The sequence below is a fragment of the Primulina tabacum genome, chromosome 9 (genome assembly GCF_025594145.1).
Source record: "Primulina tabacum isolate GXHZ01 chromosome 9, ASM2559414v2, whole genome shotgun sequence".
NCBI lineage: Eukaryota > Viridiplantae > Streptophyta > Magnoliopsida > Lamiales > Gesneriaceae > Primulina > Primulina tabacum.
Window position 1 is genome coordinate 701,943 of NC_134558.1, and position 20,872 is coordinate 722,814.

General features: G+C 37.3%; 1 protein-coding gene across 4 annotated transcripts; it reads right to left on the bottom strand.

Moving 5' to 3' along the window:
• Positions 1-9,600: 9,600 nt before the first annotated feature.
• LOC142556512 (uncharacterized) lies at positions 9,601-17,185 on the bottom strand. Of its 4 annotated transcripts, none has more exons than XR_012822643.1 (2): positions 16,879-17,185; positions 9,601-9,994 (listed from the first exon to the last, which is right to left on the bottom strand). XR_012822643.1 is itself a non-coding variant. In XM_075667969.1 (2 exons), the coding sequence occupies exons 1-2, from the start codon at positions 14,823-14,825 to the stop codon at positions 9,924-9,926; spliced, it is 561 nt and encodes a 186-aa protein (XP_075524084.1). In that variant the 5' UTR covers positions 14,826-14,849; the 3' UTR covers positions 9,601-9,923. The 4 variants fall into 4 exon arrangements, 2 of the variants coding, with proteins under 2 accessions (XP_075524084.1, XP_075524083.1); XR_012822644.1 differs by having other exon boundaries at positions 9,601-9,997; XM_075667969.1 differs by lacking the exon at positions 16,879-17,185 and adding an exon at positions 14,336-14,849.
• Between the last annotated feature and the right edge of the window lie 3,687 nt (positions 17,186-20,872).

The following is a 20,872-nucleotide window of genomic DNA, read 5'->3' on the forward strand; positions in this document are numbered from 1 at the left end:
ATCTTTGGACCGTTTGAGCCTTTCAAGCCTACCCGATACAGTCATTTATTGTCTCTAGTAACGCTTCTTGAGCCTGTAAAAATCGAATGGTGTGTGTCAATGACACACAATTAGACCTCATTCGTAATTTATTCAATGTCCCACATCAACCACCTAAATTTTAACCTATACACTTCTGTCCTACCCAAACTTTGAGAGAAATAAACCCTTCGAGCGCTTTGAAATGTTCCAAAACTCAAATGTGTGGAAAAGACACATTTGAAGGAGTTGTTGAATTACCTGTGAATGAAAAGAAGTGGATTTATGGAAAAAAAAGTGTGAAGTGTATGGTATTGAAAACACCCAAAAAATCTGTGGGTGAAAGTTAAGACAATGAAAAAGAAAGGAGATGATAGAGCTCTAAATATGATAAAAAAAATACAATAAATTGGTGGCGAGTTAAAAGTTGAATGAATGCGCTGCAGGAGTATGTTTAATTTATCTCACTTTTGATTCCCATGCCGTTTATTGTAGCCGTGAACCTTGGCCTTACGTTATAAGCTTAAAAAGACCTATTAACCAAGTCATGACCGTTCAAAATTTAGTAGAGAGGGGTATGAAAGTCGAGCATATGGGGCGTTTCGAAAAAAATGGCGATGAATATAAGTGATCCGAAACCAAGTAGCTGTTGATGAGTATGAGTCTGACTTGCACACTACACACATCTCGTTCTGTTGATCTTTACTCGATAATGTTTGAATCTTAAATTGCGATGAACACAAATCTTGTGATATTCGAAGCATGATCTTTTGACGGGGGTGATAAAAATTGATAAATTGAAAAGTTTTGATTGTATTACTTGAGTTCTGAATCTAAGATACGTCTCATCTTTATTTCATGTCTGATTTGTTCGAGGACGAACAAAGGTTAAGTGTGGGGGAGTTGATAAGCACGAATTATATAGCGTTTTAGGAACTTTATTTTGTCGTATTCGTGCTTATCTGACGTTTTTATTCCAAGTTTTGCGCTTAATTTCGTTTTATTATTGCTATTTGCAGGTTTGACCAAAAGATGATAAAAGCCAGCGAAAGAAAAAGAAAGTCAAGCTTCGCAACGCCATGTCAGAAATATCCGGAAAAATAGGAAAATAGCACAAAGACCCTCTCCAGACCCTTACACGGACCCCGTGTGAGGGTCCGTGTATTAGAAGCCCGTATACAGGGCCTACACGGACCCCATGTCGGACCCATACCCAGGGTCCGTGTCATTTATCCTCTGAGAATGAGAAATCCGGTGTCTACACGGACCACGAGACGAACCTCTACACGGGGTCCGTGTCCAGTATTTTCCAGAATGAATTTTGGACAGAGTCTACATGGACCCCTTCCCTGATGCATGCACGGGGTCCGTGCCCTTGAGATCAGACTCAAATTTGACGAAGATTTTTTAGAGATTTTGGAGAGATATAAAAAGAGAAAACCTAGATCATGATCAGGACTTTGGAACGTTTTTGATACTGGAGAAAATTGCAGAGAATACGGCGATGGCTTGGGAGAAGAAAGGGAAAATCGCGCTTCACACGCAAGATTCGCGCACCATCGCTGAGATTCTCTCCTCTGTTGTTTTCTTATTCTTAATCATGAATTCGAATATTAGATTTTCTTCTAGTTTTGGTTTTATGGAGTAGTTTTCTTGTGATCGGGACCACGATCGGGACAAACTTTTGATATTGTTCATTCATTGGATTAGTTGATTCATGAATTATTTTTATGTTATTGATTAATGTTTGCGTATTTTTCATGCTTTTAATTTGGCCAATTATTTGCATGTCTGTTGTTCGATCTTGACTCGAAAGAGAATAAGTCAAATTTAGCTTCAAAAATATTGATTAACACACGGTTAAACCGACTAGAAATAGTATTCGGTTTCATGATTATAAAACACTTAACGATTGATACTTACTAAACCTCATTAATGTATATTCTAAACATATTTTCCTTAACACTATCATCATTTTTTTTTCGTTTTCTTAAATCCCAAGCATTCAAAGTACTTAAATGATTCAAGTCTATCGAGTCACCATTTCATATTATAATGTCATTCTAAATCCCGCTATAAAATCAAACACTTATATGTAACATCGGAACTCAACATTATGTTAAATGACCTTACACTTACAAAGATCTTAACACCCTAGGGAAGAAAACTTTTATCCACCTTCCAATGTAATTTACTCTTTGTATCGTATAAATACAAAACTTATTATGCTACTCTTTCCTCGAAGCCTATCTATGTTCTGTGACTTATTTTACGTAAGATAGTTATCTATTTGTTATCCCAAAAATTAGAGTAATTTCTTTAACCTGAAAATATCATTCCTTAATTTATTGTAGTCAAGAAAATTCAAGTTCCTACATATCCAATTTAAGTGTTTAGCATTCTAAAATCCCAACATATGCAATAAATGTCTCATGACAACAACTATACTCTTAATCGTCAATTGGAACCTGGATTTATTTCATAATCTCCAAAAAATAAATATTTTATGACCCTATAAATTATTTCTTAATAACTTTAAACAATTCTCCAAATGTTTCATCCTTACAAGGTTTAGCGACAAAATTCAAAAATATAGGTTTTTGGACATTAGAAATCATAACAATCACAGTGTCAACCCAAAATTAAATTATTTCTTTTAACTTACTTTCTCAAATTTCGCAATTACCTCGTGTAGTTCTCAAATAACATTTTTCTCAAATCCTATACACTGAAGCTTACAAAAATTATATGAACTCTGTTATTTTTAGTTTGTATTCCTTGATTTCTTCCTGACATTACTTCAATAGTTTTATGCCTAATATCTTAATATAAACGAATTTCATTTACTGATTTTCTCCTACAACCATTTGTCCCCTCAAATATCTTAATAAAATTCTGAAATCTAAAGTACAAACTTCCCAAACTTTCTGATACAATAGCAACGGTTTAACCAAAAAATATTTGTGTCATTACGATAAAACCAAAAATAAAAATATTGTTGATTAAATATTATTTTTAATATTTATATTCTTTGTATTTCACGAATACATTTATAACACCTGTAATACAATTGTAAATATCTATAATCCACTTTAATACCCAAAAATTATTAATTTGACAAATCTTACTTTATCACCAAAATCGCTAATACAACATTTCTCGTTCCTCCTAGGACATTCCCGTACTTACATATCTGTCTAACTTCCTCAATCACAATTTCTTATGTAACCCTTAATTGATTATTTACTTGCCGACTACATTCCATTAGAATTTTTATTTTTCTGAAAATTGCAATCTAAATCCCATAATTCTCGGATTATTCGATTAAGCCTAATTATCGCATTCCTAACCCCTCAAACTATTGAATTTAATGCAATCGGCTCTCATAGATTTCGAAAATTGCTGCAATGACACCATAATTTAAAATCTATGCGTTAAAGACTACATACACAAGTTTAATGTCTTTGTGCAAAACTCACTCGGCTATTCAATAAGCTCAATTCTCTGTGTATATGTGAGTGATTGTGTGTGCGTGTGTTAGAACTGATCTATGAATACAACACGAAAGTGTTCTTACACACTGAGGGAATTATGCTTCTAATCTAAGCTGATAAAATGTTGATGTGCTCCCTCAAATCTGGCCCGGTTGCTTCTTGTAAGCTGATATGCATTATGCGTGCCCTATCTTCTTCCACACACTTGTATCTTTTCTCTCTTCTCTTTTTTTCTTTTTGATGGTCTTAATCTTGTATATATAGGGGCAATGTAACCGTACATCAAGACTCACCAAATATGGCCATTGCAATTTGAATCTGTTCCTCGAAATTTGTGTCTTATACTTTCTGACGGTCATTCTGGAACGTATTGCCTATAAGCTCTGCTGCAACATTTATTTATTGTCTTTTTATCGGAAATTTGATTTCCTTAATGCGCACAGCTGGATTCCAATTAGATAAGCTTGTTTTGTTCTACAAAATGGTTGGCTCCTAACTGATGCTCTGAACTGGTCTTGAACTGGTGTGGTGAAATCAGTTGGCTCGTCAGCTGAACTGATTTCACTGATTCAGTTGAATTGGTCAGCGAGGCTCTTCATCAGTTGAACTCTTCATCAGCTGGCCGGGCTTCTGAAGATCTTATGCTAAACCACCTATCAGCTGAACAATCAATTGAACCGTTCTTTGATATATCATTTGGGCTGGTTCAGTTCGGTCAATCAGTTGGTACTTTCAGTTTGCATCTCGATAGTTTCAGCTTTGGCTCGTAAACAGATAAGTTTGAAGCCTGATCAGTTTCAGTTTTCTGCGCACTTAGGTACATTCGTTAGAAACAAAATAACAAGTTTCGTTAACATCAAAATCAAGATTGCGAACTTAAAATGTTCCAACATGATGGCTTCTCAGTTTGAGCACTTCAGTTGAGTACGGTCATTTTAGCTCATTTTTGTGAAGTCTTTAGTTCTGATCCTCAATTTGTTTAACCAACTTCGAATCATCAGTTTTATGACTTATTTATGCTTATAAGAACTTTAGTCAATTAACTTTAGTTCTTAATTTATTTAAGCCCGATAAATCTTCTTTCAGTTATGAAATCTAAGTGTGTCAGTTTAGTTTGATTCTTCAATTCTTTTATAGATTTGTTTGTCATACTCTGAAACTTATAATTTCCAACAATTTTCCCCTTTTTGGTGTTTTAAAAAACTTAGATTTCTGAACTGATATAATGAGTTTTTTGATATTCTTGATATAATTCAAATTGATTGTAGATAAAATAATGCACATATTCGTACAAAATAAGGATGATCTTTTCATTGAGTTTTAAAGAAGTAAGTACAGATTCGTACAAACATTCCAAAATGAAAAGTACAAGATTTGTACTGACGCTCCTCAGACTATATAATTGAGGCAGTACACTTGATCATTTCTTTGCTTTCTTGTCAGTTGGTCCCTTGTCAGTTGGTTTGTGTGGTTCACTGCGCTTCTTTCTTGTCTCTGCTGCTGCTGGCTTCTTCAGTTCTTCCCCTTTTTTGTCAACACGTGCCACTCTGAAAAGAGGAGGAATGTTGAACTGACTTGAGCGGAAACTTCAGCTAGCTGATTTTGCACAATATCAATCTTCTTTGACAGACTGGTGTGCACAAAGTCAATCATGTTGCTGAGTAGTTCCTGAGAAGTGATCAGTTAGGGGTCGTAACTGCTTTTTTTTTTGTCTTTTCAACTGTAGAGAATAAAGCAAATACTTCCATGGTTAATTCTTTCATTGTATGATCCTTAAGAATGTCAAAACTTAAAGAATGTAGCAGCTTAGTAGACTTGACTTGAGATATATTTGAACCGAGATTTGTCTGAATTCGAAAAAATACTATCCAACATCACCTCAGTTGCGAGTGTTAGTTCAGGGGAGAAAACTTTAGTTGTAGCCTTTTTTCCCTTTTTTCTTCTAACTTAATTCCACCACTATCAACAGACCAGGGCCATCATCTTGGTAAATATCTTCTGCCAAATCATTAACTGTCTCTTCCTGGACTAAAAAACTTTGAGGCTGATCCTAATGATCAGTTGCAACACTTGGTGCCTCAGCAGTATGCTTTAAGGAGATCAGTTTGTGGGAGGCTTTTGAAATAAAGAAAGTATCAGGAACCACTAAGTTATTTGAGATCTGTGTTAGAGTAGGTGCCCGGAAAATCAACTTGTGGCTCGGGCTTTTATTAACTCTAATGTAAAATAATATTTATTTTAATAATATTTTATGATTTTATTCGATTATGGCATTATACTTTATATGTATACCCATGCAAGTTGTATAGATAAAGTCCTTGAATATACAATAGGTACCATGAGGTCCGGCTCGCAACTTAAAATCATGAAACTCATTAGAAAGTGTACCATATATTCTAAACAGGTTCCTAGTCGAATCAGCCGCATAAAAGAAGGATAAAGGTCGCTCGAGCTCGAGACTAGCATCTGTGGTGTAAACGCCATGTTTCATTGGCAATGGCATGAAGATGTCTATTCACACAGATGAGTGATCATATGATGATGCATTGCACAACCCTCTCTTTGAATGTCCAAGTGGTTCTCACTTATCGAGTGGAATATTCCGCAGTTATGATTGAACACCATTTGTCTTTTGCCTGGGACAATGTAGGGGCTATACATACTAACATGCACTTTGATCAATTTACCGACTCCATTGAGGGTCATCAGGTGGCGATGTTGGGTGTAGTTTCGAAATACGTTAGAGCAAATGAATTTTAGTAGGAGATTCATCATTTACCTGTGGGTGAAGATATCATATATAACCTGATGAGTTAATAGTTCAAAGAGCCTCTGGCCAGAGCAAGAAATGTGCTTTAGAGCTAGGTGTTTTCCTAGTTGCATATATCATGCCACTATTAGTACTCAAAGATAAATCATATCATTATCGAATTAATATACAACTCTCGATATATCAATAGTTGCATATTCTATCGGGATATATGTGTTGAAGGGACCGTAATGTACGCTAACCATGACTAAAGGTTCTTGCAGACACTATCAGTGATACGTAGGTAATCATGGAGCGATGCTACTAGACATTCTTACCATGATCCGATGGGTGCAATCACAAATGAGTTATGAAATTCTTGATCAAGGTGTTGATAAAAAGAATGGGGTTAACTAGAGTAAACTCGAATAAGAATAAATGTTATTCTGAATCACATGGAGATGTGAACTCACGGCTAGGTGTATCCCTGAATCATTGAGGGTCACACAAATATCAGATTTTGTGTTTCCGCTGAGAAAACCATGTTTCAAGAAGTTGAAATTTGGCGACTATAGTTTGATGGAGATAAAATAGGAAGCTTATAAATGAGTTTATAAGTTGATTTCATAATATGGAAGAAATGACAGTTAGCTTAATTTCTAAATAAGAAAGGAGAGTTGAACTGTTTGTTTTGTGAAGGAGTTCACTAAAACTGCCAGCTGCTCAATATTGTAAGTGAAAATTTTGATCTTAGAAATTTTCAATTTTCATTATATGAACAAGACTTGTATCCTTGATACCTTGGCTCTCTCGGATCCTCGATCGGGTCTATAATGAGTTCGGGATCATTTATTTAGTGAGTTTAGAACTTACTAATTAAATGTTGGTACTAGTAGTGTTGATTACTAAACATGTACACATACTATTATATATGTTCTCAAAAATTGACAAACAAATAATATCATAAATAATAATATAAGAATTTAGAGATAATGAAATTAGAGTCCTAGTAGGGTAAGGACTTAGATTACTTGTGGGAGAGGGACTCCCAATTGGATTAGGAGTCTCACTCTATATATACACCACTAAGACTCATAAAACATAACCATTATTTTGCACACAAAATACACTCTCCTCCTTTCCATCAAGTTTCGGCCCTCACATATTTTTGTGAATAATATTTCGGCCCTCACCTTCCTTCCACCGCCGCGCCGCTGCCGCTTTACCTTATCCAGATTTTGGAAATTCGAAGACTGTAGTCTCAACGTGCAAATCACTTGCAATTTCTAGTGCAATCCAAGTGAGGAGAACATCTTCTGATCATGGACCTAATTAGACTATCAAGTTTGAAGAGTCGTTCGTAGGGATATACAAGAGGGCTATCCGCTTAAAATCCATATTAGTTTTGAGTACAGCGTTTTATACGCAAAGTATGATTCTAAACACCCTATGAATGGTTTTGTTAAACACACAACGCCCAAGCAACATCTTGGGTGTCGAGACAAAAAATTTTAAACTTCCGTTGCATCTTGGTTACGAGAATACGATATCCCAGCAGTGATATCAGAGCCAGTTTTTTCTCTATCGTGTGTTTAATTTAAATAATATTGAGTTTATTATTTCTAACCATGTAAGAATTTTAAAAAAAATCGCAAGCCCATGAAAATTGTTTTCGAATCAATCAAAACAAAAAAAAAAATCTGGGCAGCGTAAGCGTGCAACGAGCAGTGCAGCGGCTGCCCAGAATAATTTTAAAAATAATTTTTTTAGGATACGCAGTTCCGCTGCCCGAACAGTTCGGGCAGCGGTGGAAAGGGGCAGCCCAGTCCAACTAGGACTCTTCCTCTGGGCGATATTCCAAATTTTCATAAATTTGGGGTTAAATTGATATTTTATGAAAATACGAACGATTTTACACCACAATAATTTTTGACAAAATTGATTTCTTACAAAATAAATAATTGAAATAAGATTTTAATTATTTATGATAAAAGGTGTTTTACAAGAAATTAATTAATTTGATAATTATGACGGTTAGTGGTCATTTATGAGATACACGATTTGTTGATAATATGTGACATTATAAGATTAATGCGATATATGATATTATATGGTAAATGGATGATCGAGTTCTATGACTAATATGCTATGTGTATGTTATGATATTTTACATGTTGTAATTTTAATTATTTAATTAAAAGTGGACATGGTTTATGGTCCGTCCCACTACCCTAAATTTGTATCCCAATGTGCCAGAGATATTTAATGTAAATATTAGAATTAGTGGGAGATTAAGATTAGACGGTGGGCCCGATCCTCGAAAGGAGTTTTGAATATCGAAGTCATGTAAAATATTGGAAGCTTATGTAATATTTTATTTGCATCCCTGCAATTGCCTAGGAAATGGACATGGATCCGTATGTGACTCGTATGAATCAATTAACTCTCGGTTATCGATCATCCTTTATTATTTATGATGTATGAATTATTTTATAAATAATCAGTATGTGTGTTATTATTAATATAATAACAAAAGTTACATGAATCTGACAATCATACAAACAATCATGGCACGAGTTTGTAAAAATCTCTCATTTTGGATGAGATCCAAAATTTAAAACAAGCCCATTAAAAGGATAATTAAAAAAAGTTTAATAATATTTTGCCTTCCATCGACGGTGGTTGCATAATGAACGCTACCTGCGGTCAGTGTCTGATTAATATTATAGGGGATGTCGGAAAGCTGTGACCTCTACTGACATATTTGATGTGAACTATGTGGAACTCCCATGACTTCGGCACATATTATTGGGAGATCTCATGGCGACCGTCCACTAAGGTTTGACATTGATGGGTCGGGCTCGGCACGTGAAGAGAATGGGAATCATATTATTGGATCATTCTCAAACATGAGGCAAAACTATGTAAGGGTTATAAGGAGTTGCAATTGGGCTCTACCTTTCAGAAATTATGATTGAATGATATTATTTGGGATCATGATTTTGCAGAACAAAAAAAATATCGACGTTATAGAATACAGAGAATCTTGATGATGTATGGAAACACACAGAAGCAACGTTCAAAATTATTAGTTGGCTACTGCTTTAAGAAAAGAAACAAGAACGTAAATAGGCGAGAAGAAAAATAAATAAATAGACCTTAGAATTTCCTCGACCTTATGAAACTGAGCATCAAGAACGTAATCTACGGAGCAAATGCCATTGGACAAACAGTATGTGAAAAGGAAATTAAAAAACAATATTTAAATGTGGTAGAAAAAGTAGGAACTCGGGTGTGGGGGCCCGTGCTCCTGATTAATCTTTAATGACCAAACAACCAGGATTTATTAATGTAAACAGTGAAAGCGATTAAAAATTTTTCTTTTGGGCCAATAGAAATTTCGGCATGACCTTCCCGTAAGTAGGACATCCCAAAAATTTCCAAACAACACAAACAACATTTATATACTCGAAATAAAGTCATAACATCAATTCACAACCCTATAGCCGCACTGGCCAGGAACTAAACACATATAGAGCCGGCAAGGCTCGATCACACAACTATCAATTCAAAACATCGTAAAAATAACAGTACAGCTACACGGGGCATCTCCCCGGTAAATGTATAACTCCATAATATAGTATATATATATCTAGGAACTCTCAACCATGACTCGACGACTGGGCACCACTACCTGACGCTCCACCAGACGCGTCAAATCCTCCTGGATAACCTGCTATGGCATCAAAAACAACCACAGCATAAAAAGAAACGAGGGGTCGGGCCCCAGTACGATGAACTAGTAATATTACGACAAATATAACTGACATGAAATAACATCAAGTAAAATGCGATGCAATGCAATGTAATGCAATGCTTGAAAGGTAACAATCGATAACGGATACCAAACGGAGTCCAAATGAATCGCATCAACAACAGTAACAGTGGCCACTCGTGCCAGGAACGTAGCAACGCAACATCAAGTCGCCACTCATCCATGCACGTAGCATCGAGGATACGGGAGCTACCCGCTCAGCCCTCATGCAAGTCATCAGGAGTGCTAATCCTACCCACCCGCTCCATCGATGACGCAACAACTCGATAGATCAATATCAATATCAATAGCAATCAAAGGAGTCAAGGCTCGAAATGCTATGCACTAATAATATTAACTCAAATAAATGCATGAATGCAATCACGTATTCACAGAAGCACATAAGGCACGCCACAACTTATTACAAAGTACTCAACGGCAAAGCCGGCGGCATTTTTAGACGGGTTTTCAGAAATCACGATTTCACCTAGCAAGAGTGGTATCAATGGAAAGCTTACGTCGAGAGCTTTCCAATCGTATATTTATTTGAATTTTTTGATCACCGGTGCAGGCCACAATCGACGAAATAAATTTCGAAATGTTGAAGAAGAATGGACAAGATCGGCTACGGGGAGAGAGAAAGCGAAATTCACGTTTCTTTTTTTTTTATTATTTTTTTATTTTATTTATTTATTTATTTACTTAATCAAACTGGGCCGGGCTTGGGGAATGTGTTTGGGCTGGGCTCTCACATTCTCCCCTACTAATAAAAGATTTCGTCCTCGAAATCTAGCATATATAACATTTATACAAAAGTGGTTTATAAACATTTACCACTGATAGTATATAGGGAAATCAGAATACATGGAATAATTTATTATATTTTCAAACAAATGAGGCCATTCCTGAAGCACCTTAGCCTCTAATTCCCATGTAACTTCTTCTCTCCCATGTCTACTCCACTGCACCATAACCAGTGGAATCGTCTTATTCCTAAGTTGCTTTTCTTTATGACCAAGAATTTGCACTGGATGCTCAACATAACTAAGGGAACTATCTAACTCCACCTCATCAGTCCTCAAGACATGAGAAGGATCGGGCTCGTACTTCCGCAGAATAGATACATGAAACACATCGTGTATCGCAGACAAACTCTGTGGTAAGTCCAAACGATAAGCCAAAGTGCCAATCCTCTCAACAATCGCATATGGACCAATATAACGCGGAGCTAGCTTCCCTTTGTGCCCAAATCTCATAGTACCACGAAACGGTGATACTTTCAGGAAAACCTGATCGCCAACCTGAAATTCTAAAGGCCTACGCCTTTTATTAGCATAGCTGGCTTGACGATTTTGCGCTGCTTTCATTCTTTTCCTGATCATTTCAACCTTTTCTTTCATTTCTTGAACAAATTCTGGAATTGACATCTGTCGTTCCCCTACATCTTCCCATCATATCGGGGATCTACACTTTCTGCCGTATAGAGCTTCAAATGGTGCCATCCCAATGGTTGCTTGGAAGCTGTTATTGTAAGAGAATTCAACAAGTGACAATGATTCCTGCCAACCACCACTAAAATCCATCACGACTGCTCGCAACATGTCCTCGAGTGTCTGAATGGTCCTCTCAGACTGACCATTTGTCTGTGGGTGATATGCAGTATTCATCGCCAACTTTGAACCCAATGCTGATTGCAAACTACCCCAAAACTTCGAAGCAAACCTTGGATCACGATCTGATACTATGATTACAGGCACACCATGCAATCTCACTACATGATCGATGTACATTTTTGCCATTTTCTTATAAGTACAAGTACGATCATAAGGAATAAAATGGGCTGATTTAGACAATCTATCAACAATCACCCAAATCGAATCACAACCACGATTAGAACGAGGTAGGTGTGTCACAAAATCCATAGCAATGTGCTCCCAATTCCACTGTGGCACTTCAAGACTATGTAACATACCACCAGGTCTCATTCTCTCAGCTTTAACCTGTTGGCACGTCAAACATCTAGCCACAAAATCAGAAATCTCTTTCTTCATACCTTCCCACCAGTAATGAGATTTCAAAATATGATACATCTTTCTGATTCCAGGATGAACACTGTGTCAACTACAATGAGCTTCACGAAGTATAGACTCTTTCAAATTTATCAAATTCGGAACCACAAGTCTACCATTATAACACAGACATCCATCTGAAGCAACACTGAACTTATCTGATTGACCTGTCTGAGTCAATTCTTTCAATCTATGAACATGTAGATCAGTTCTCTGTGCTGTTTTGATTTTAGAAACAATCTGTGGTTCGACTTGTATAGATGAAACTATAAAGTAGTCGCCCTTAGACTGATAAGTCCATCCTGAAGTTCCCAAATGCTCATGAATCTTTGAAATAGTCAAAGATGTCAACATTTTAGGCTGAACTTTTCTGCTCAGAGCATCTGCAACTTGATTCATTTCGCCCTGGCTGATACTGAATCTCACAATCAAAATCTTTAAGCAATTCCAACCATCGACGCTGTCTCATATTCAAGTCGGACTGTGTGAAAAGATACTTCAGACTCTTGTGATCAGAATAAATCACAAATTGTTCTCCGTACAGATAATGACGCCATATCTTCAATGCAAACACAATGGCAGCTAACTCCAAATCATGAACTGGATATCGAGCCTCATGTGACTTCAACTGACGAGATGCATATGCAATCACTCACCCATTTTGCATCAAAACACAACCCAGTCCATTTAAATAAATATCTGTACAGACAACAAATCCACCTGAGCCTAAAGGCAAAGCTAACACGGGAGATGTGGTCAACTTTTCTTTCAAAGTCCGAAAACTAGACTCACATTCTGCAGTCCATACAAAACGTCGATCTTTCTGTGTCAACTAGGTCATAGGCCTAGCTATTCTAGAAAATCCCTCAATGAAACGCCTATAATACCCAGCTAATCCCAAAAAACTTCGAATCTCTGACACATTGGTTGGTTTAGGCCAATTGATAACAGCTTCAACTTTACTAGGATCAACAGATACTCCTTGTGCTGATATAACATGGTCTAAAAATAAAACTCTGTCCAACCAGAACTCACACTTAGAAAATTTGGCATACAATTGCGCTTCTCTGAGTGTTTGGAGAACTAATTTCAAATGTTCCTTGTGCTCTTTCTGTGACTCGGAATAAATCAAGATGTCATCAATGAAAACGATAACAAATTTATATATGAATTCCTGGAATACATGATTCATTAAATCCATAAACACTGCGGGTGCATTAGTCAAACTGAAAGGCACAACTAGGAATTCATAGTGTCCATAACGTGTCCAAAATGCTGTCTCAGGAACATCTTCCTCTCGGACTCTAAGCTGATGGTATCCGGAACGAAGATCAATCTTGGAATACACAGAAGTACCCTGCAACTGATCAAACAGGTCGTCAATACGCAGCAGAGGATACTTATTCTTTATAGTAGCCTGATTTAACTGTCGATAATCAACACACATTCTCATCGTTCCGTCTTTCTTCTTTACAAACAATACTGGAGCTCCCAGGGCGACATACTTGGTCTGATATAGCCTTTTTCCAGTAAATCCTGAAGCTGTTCTTTGAGTTCTTTCAACTCTGTCGGGGCTAAATGATATGGTGCTCTAGAAATAGGATTCGTCCCTGGCATCAATTCAATGCCAAGATCTATTTCCCTTTGACGCGGAAAGCCTGGAATCTCATCAGGAAATACATCTGGAAAATCCTTGACAACGGGAATGTCTGAAACTTTTAGTCGTTCTTCCCGTGTTGCATCAAGAGCATAGATAAAAAATCCTTCATTGCCGATTGACAACAACCTGAACATTTCCATTGCAGATACTATGGAATTCGAGACTGTGAATCATAACCATAAAAATTCCATTTGCTTCCATAATACGGTCTAAATCTGACAACTCCATGGAAACAATCCACAGTGGCTCGATAATTCGTCAACACATCCATACCCAGAATATAGTCAAAATCAGTCATGGCTAATTTGATTAAATTTGTTATCATAATATTACCCTCAAATCTAATCACACAGTTCAAAACTATCTCACGGGACATCAAATATACACCGAAAGGAGTAGCAACTGACACAGTATCCAACAAAGGAATAGTAGCAATCTCATGCTCATCAACAAATGCAACAGATAAAAATGAATGAGATGCTCTTGTGTCTATCAATATGCGTGCAGGATAGTCAAAAACATAACAAATACCTGCAATCACTCCTCCTGGTGCATCCTGAGCCTGGTCCTGAGTCAAAGCATGGACTTGGGCTTGCTGTGGCCCTGGAAATGGCTGCTGAATAGGACCTCTGGGAGGTGGATAACTAGACTGCTGAAATGATGGAGTAGGAGCATATGGTCTAAAGACTGGTCCACGGGGAACTTGACCAAGCTGCTGTGGCTGAAACTGCTGTCTCCCTGCATTAGGACATACCCTGGCGTAATGTCCAACCTGACCACAATTATGACAAGTCCCCTGAACTCCTACACATTGGGAACTAAAATGTCGACCACCATATCGATCACAATGCACAGTGCTAGACGACCCAACAGAACCTCCCCCTCGTGCACTGCCTGAACTGGAAGAGCTGGATTGAGACTTCTTCTTGAATTGCTTTCCTTTTACTTTGTACCTCTGCTGTTTGGGTTGTTGGTATGACTGTACAGGCTGATATGGAGATAAATCCACTGGCATCGACATACTACTCCCAGATCCCTGAGAAACAGATAATGGATCCTGGCTGTGGGTCTCCTCTGAGCAAACTTGCTTCAATTTTCTTCGCTTTTTTCCACTGCTTGAATATACGTATTAGGCGATCCAGTCATTACCAAAGTATGAACAGTCCGCTGCAACCCGTGCAAAAAACGTGATAGTTTAGCCTGATCATTCCTAGCAACATGTGGAACATAGGGCAAAAGAGCAGAAAACTGTGAAGCATATTCCACCACTGATTTGTTGCCCTGCACCAACTGATTGAACTCTTCTTCTTTAGCAGCATAATATGATGGTGGTGCATATTCTTAGGTAAAGTGAGCACGAAAAGCATCCCAAGTAATAATTTCACCAGAGTCCTTCATTGCTTCCTCTGTGGCTTCCCACCAAAGTTGTGCTCGGTCTTTAAGTTGGTAGATGGCAAGCTTCAATTTAATATCTTGGGAATACTCCAACAAATTAAATAGATGATTTATACTTTTCAGCCAGCCTGCTGCTTTTTCTCCGCTCTCGTTGCCAAAGAATTTTGGAGGACGTAATTCTTGGAACTGAAAAATTATTAACTGCATTCCTCCAACTTTCTGTGTCAGCTTTTCCACTTCTTGCTCAATCACTACCTGTCTAGCTCCAGGTCTTTCAGGTCGAGGAGGTTCTTGGTTAGCTTCTTCTTCAACATTTTGAGCGACTTGTCCTCGAGGTCGACCACGTCTACCTCTAATGATATCTGCAAGTCCTCGAACATTTTGTGCCTCAGATTCTTGTGATATTTCTTTTCCTTTTCTACCTCTTCCTCCAGATGCCATTCTACAAGACACGAGGATTAAATCCACAGGCAGATAACAGGTAAAAGAAAGTTATATGAAATTTCTAAACTACATATCATGCCTAATCAGCTAGTCGTTCTAACGCAGGTAAATTCAAGCAAATCACACCAAATAATTCAAATAAGAGCAAATAGTCAAACACATGCACAATCATGTTATTTGTGTCTAGACTCAAGTGTCCTAGACTCTAATTCGAGCATATCCCAGTTACGCTCTGATACCAACTGTGGGGGCCCGTGCTCCTAATTAATCTTTAATGACCAAACAACCAGGATTTATTAATGTAAACAGCGAAAGCGATTAAAAATTTTTCTTTTGGGCCAATAGAAATTTCGGCATGACCTTCCCTTAAGTAGGACATCCCAAAATTTCCAAACAACACAAACAACATTTATATAATCGAAATAAAGTCATAACATCAATTCACAACCCTATAGCCGCACTGGCCAGGACTAAACACATATAGAGCCGGCAAGGCTCGATCACACAACTATCAATTCAAAACATCGTAAAAATAACAGTACAGCTACACGGGGCATCTCCCCGGTAAATTTATAACTCCATAATATAGTATATATATATCTAGGAACTCTCGACCATGACTCGACGACTGGGCACCACTACCTGACGCTCCACCAGAGCGTCAAATCCTCCTGGATAACCTGCTATGGCATCAAAAACAACCACAGCATAAAAAGAAACGAGGGTTCGGGCCCCAGTATGACGAACTAGTAATATTACGACAAATATAACTGACATGAAATAACATCAAGTAAAATGCGATGCAATGCAATGCGTGAAAGGTAACAATCGATAACGGATACCAAACGGAGTCCAAATGAATCGCATCAACAACAGTAACAATGGCCACCTGTGCCAGAAACGTAGCAACGCAACATCAAGTCGCCACTCATCCATGCACGTAGCATCGAGGGTACGGGAGCTACCCGCTCAGCCCTCATGCAAGTCATCAGGAGTGCTAATCCTACCCACCCGCTCCATCGATGACGCAACAACTCGATAGATCAATATCAATATCAATAGCAATCAAAGGAGTCAAGGCTCGAAATGCTATGCACTAATAATATTAACTCAAATAAATGCATGAAGGCAATCACGTATTCACAGAAGCACATAAGGCACGCCACAACTTATTACAAAGTACTTAACGTCATTTCACATCATATAGACGTCATAATAAAACACTTCATACGTACCTCAACTGAATTTAATTTACCACAAAATATCTTAAATCCTCAAGAAAGTCCTGGAAATGCCAACTCAGACAAATCACCTGAATATTAATTTAAATGGTCTTATTATCATATAAAAATTTCAGAACCATTTAAATTCACTTAAAATCCAATTTCAACAATTTAGGCATTTTAAATTCTAAAATTCCAATATTCGACTAAAATGCCTAAAATCAATCATTTCTATTGATCGTCGGAAAATATTCTTTTTAGCTTTTAATGACGCTAACCTAATATTTAAGCGACTGCGATAAATTCTAGGTTCACCAAATTATACCTCCAACTTGCACAATTCTGGAACCTACAACAATAACCCAATAATTAATCAATAATGATACATTATTTGAGTCGAAATTGAATTAAATTCATGTGGGCAACAATTCGCACCGAGGTAGCTTGTAATCCGAACAATAGTGGCTAAAATCAAGCCTACACCGAAGCTCACCAGCAACAGGCGGCAAACCCGCCGGAGAAGATGACCGGAATCACGTAGAAAAACGGAGCCGACGGGTTGTTCTCGAAAATTTGCAAAAGTGGTACCAAAAGGAAGCTTACGACATAAGGAACAAAACCCATCAATCAATTTTTAGTTTTGAGCGGCGGAATACGACGATTTCAACGGCGAAGCCGGCGGCATTTTTAGACGGGTTTTCAGAAATCACGATTTCACCTAGCAAGAGTGGTATCAATGGAAAGCTTACGTTGAGAGCTTCCCAATCGTATATTTACTTGAATTTTTCGATCACCGGTGCGGCCACAATCGACGAAATAAATTTCGAAATGTTGAAGAAAAATGGAGAAGATCGGCTACGGGGGGGAGAGAAAGCGAAATTCACGTTTCTTTTTTTATTATTTTTTTATTTTATTTATTTATTTATTTACTTAATCAAACTGGGCCGGGCTTGGGGAATGTGTTTGGGCTGGGCTCTCACACCGGGGCAATATGGACTCTGAGAGAAGAAGAATTATGAAGGCGCTTGAGAGTGAGAATGGGCTGAATAGAGCAAAATCGTTTCCTGAGAATGGGAGTGCATGCTACTGGAAGGAGAGTGGAGTGAAGATAGTTTTAGGTGGCGTTGAATTGGGTAACCATAGTGATTCCTAAGAGAACTGATCTCGAGCTTCCTTAGGTTGGTTATGTCTGTCTCATTCAAGAGATATGCGATGCTTCCTTAGGCTGTAAGTGTTGAAACATCGTGTTCTCGCACTCAAGACGCAGCACAAGTTTAAAAAAAATTGTTATTGGGTGTCATGTGTTTAGAAACATTCATAGGGCATTTTGTAGAGCCCAAAATCAGTACACGTAAAACTCATGCATTATTTAATTGTTAAATCATTTATTTAATTTAAAATGATTTTTTTGTGATGCATGACCCATTTAAATTGCATTATTTTAAATTATGTATGTTTATGTGATGCACGTTAAAATGTTTTCTCGAGTTTAATGTTTCAGCCAATTATTCGATGCGGGATCGAGGAAAAAAAGACCGGGGACGATTTTTGGTAATTTTAAAATGTGGTATTTTATTTTTTAAGTTAAGGTTGGGGCATATTAATTAATTTAATAAGTTTTAGCATTTTAAAACCTAAATTATGTATTTAGTGAGTTTAGAATTTTGAAACTTTTAAAGTTGGCCTTGTGCATTCTATTTTGTTAAAAAGGAAAATTTTATAAAATTAGGGTGTATTTATTTTAATTGAAGAGTTTGTTTAAAATTAGTGTGAGTTAATCTTTTTATTAGCATTTTAATTAGTAATTTTAGCAATAAATTTTCCTAATTAAAACACACACACACGTTGCACACACTCACACACACTTACACATTTTTACACACATCACATATACAATTTGCACACACACAATTCTTTACACTCTATTTCAGATTTTTAAAAGAGAAAACCTAGGGTTCTTCTGCCTTAGAGCAGCCGCCCCATCCCCTTCAGCATTCTAGCAAATTTTCGTGAGTTTTATTTCAAGAAAATCGCGCCACGATTGTCCCGGATCAACCCTCGCTTCATTCCCGCATCGGAGTCGTCGTTTCGGTAATGTTAAAGATTTAAAGGCACGTATATTCTGTTTTTCCTACGTCGATCTTGTCATAGTATTTATGTTGATGTTTATTATACGTAAAATTCATGTATGATGTTCATAGTTTGAGCAGAAAATTGGTTGGATTAGTTTTGAAATAATTTTTAGATCTAAATTTTCATTTTTCACTGTATTTTGAAAATTGCGATTTTTCGGTCGAGATTTTGGGAAAACTTTCAACATATGAAACGTAGAACTTTTTGATACCTTCAATTTGATATAAAATTCGAAATATTTGGATAAAAATTGAGTGAGTTATGGTGTTTTTCGTGGGACTACTCAAACGACGTTTTCTGAAAATTATGCTATTATTGTGTTTTTGAAGTTTATTTGTTGCAGGTTTCGTTGGGAACCGTCGGGTGATCACTGCCATGTTTAGGTATATGGAGTATGAGTTTGGGATGAGTTTTGATGTTTCGTTTCGTGTCGATAGTCGTTGGTTGCATTAGAAATCGTAGGAAACAATTGGTGTCAAAATTTGAGTTTACGGATTTGTTGTTTGTTTGGTGTGCGTCATTTCTTTGGGATCGTTTGGGGCATTTTATGGAGTCGAGTCAGTGTCATAGCGTCCTAGGATGAGTCTCGATGGATTGGTTCACAATTCGTATGATTTAGATGGGAGTATTAAGCTTCGAGTCGCGGAGTCCAGTTGCTCGGCGCCCGAGCGGTAAATTTTTACCGCCCGAGCGCCACTCTTTCTGTCCGAGGGTAATTTCAAGAAGACCTGGCGCTCGAGCGGTAATTTGTTACCGCCCGAGCGCGGCCCCATCTATAAAAATGTTTGGTTTCTTTCTTCTTTTCAAGTTCAATAGTGAGTTCATGTCTATTATTTTTGGGAAATGTTCATATCATCACTTTAGGGATTGTTCGGGGTTCGATGTCATGGGTTAATACGATGATTTAACGAGGTCCAGTCCCAAGTGATCTAGAATGTCATAAGCTATTTAATTACTTCGGTGGTGAGCGCGAGTACCTATGTCTAAGCTATGACAGGTAAGTGCATGTATTCCTGTTAGTATATACAGCAGTGACCCCAAGTGAGATCCAACGAATCCCTCAACGCCAAGTAAGTAAGTATGTTCGACATGCAAGAAATTTTTTTAAAGTTTTTGAGGTATGCTAAATGTCTTGTGACCAAATTTATGTATGGGATTGGAAAGCGGTAAAGCATGACCAAGGACCAATCCACCCCGTTAAATCATGAACGGGTTTAGATCAGGATTGGAAAGCGGTAAAGCATGACCAGGGACCAATCCACCCGTTAAATCATGAACGGGGATCTCATGTATGTGATAATGGATCTTCCCTATCAGCTCAGTACTGTGGTTTAGTCTGATCAGGCATATTTATGTATGGGTCACTTGCTTTGAAACATGCCTCTACGCAAAATGATGAAGTTACGAATGTTCAAGTATGTACAAGTATTCAAGCATGTTTAAGAAAAGTTTCACGTTATGGCACGTCTATGTAATGTATGTAAGATCAAGCTTTTACACGCATGTTAAAGTTCAAGTATGTATGTTCTATTTTAAAGTTGCATGTGATTTTATTACGTATTACTTGATACTTCCAGTTTATACGTGTTGAGTCTTTAGACTCACTAGACTTGATCGATGCAGGTGAGGATGCATTTGAGGAGATGAGGGGTGAGGACCAGTGAGCTGGCTTGGACTGAGCTGGAGGCTAAACCCGAGGACCGCCATGTTTTTAAAAATTTATGAAAGTTTCAAATACTCTGACTTCATGTTTGTTTACGATGTTCTAAAACAAGTATTTTTGTTATCAAAATTTCTATGATGATCTTTTATTGCAAATACTTTTAGATGATTGGCAAACTTGAGCGTGGTTGGTTTATGGCAAATGTTTTTA

Bases quoted from the DNA above. Each gene is read 5' to 3' on its own strand.
- LOC142556512 (XM_075667968.1), bottom strand. From the start codon at position 14,825: ATGTCGATGCCAGTGGATTTATCTCCATATCAGCCTGTACAGTCATAC. The intron at 9,998-14,335 runs GTATTTGTTATG...TTGATGCCATAG, and splicing joins ACCAGGAGGAGTGATTGCAG to CAGGTTATCCAGGAGGATTT.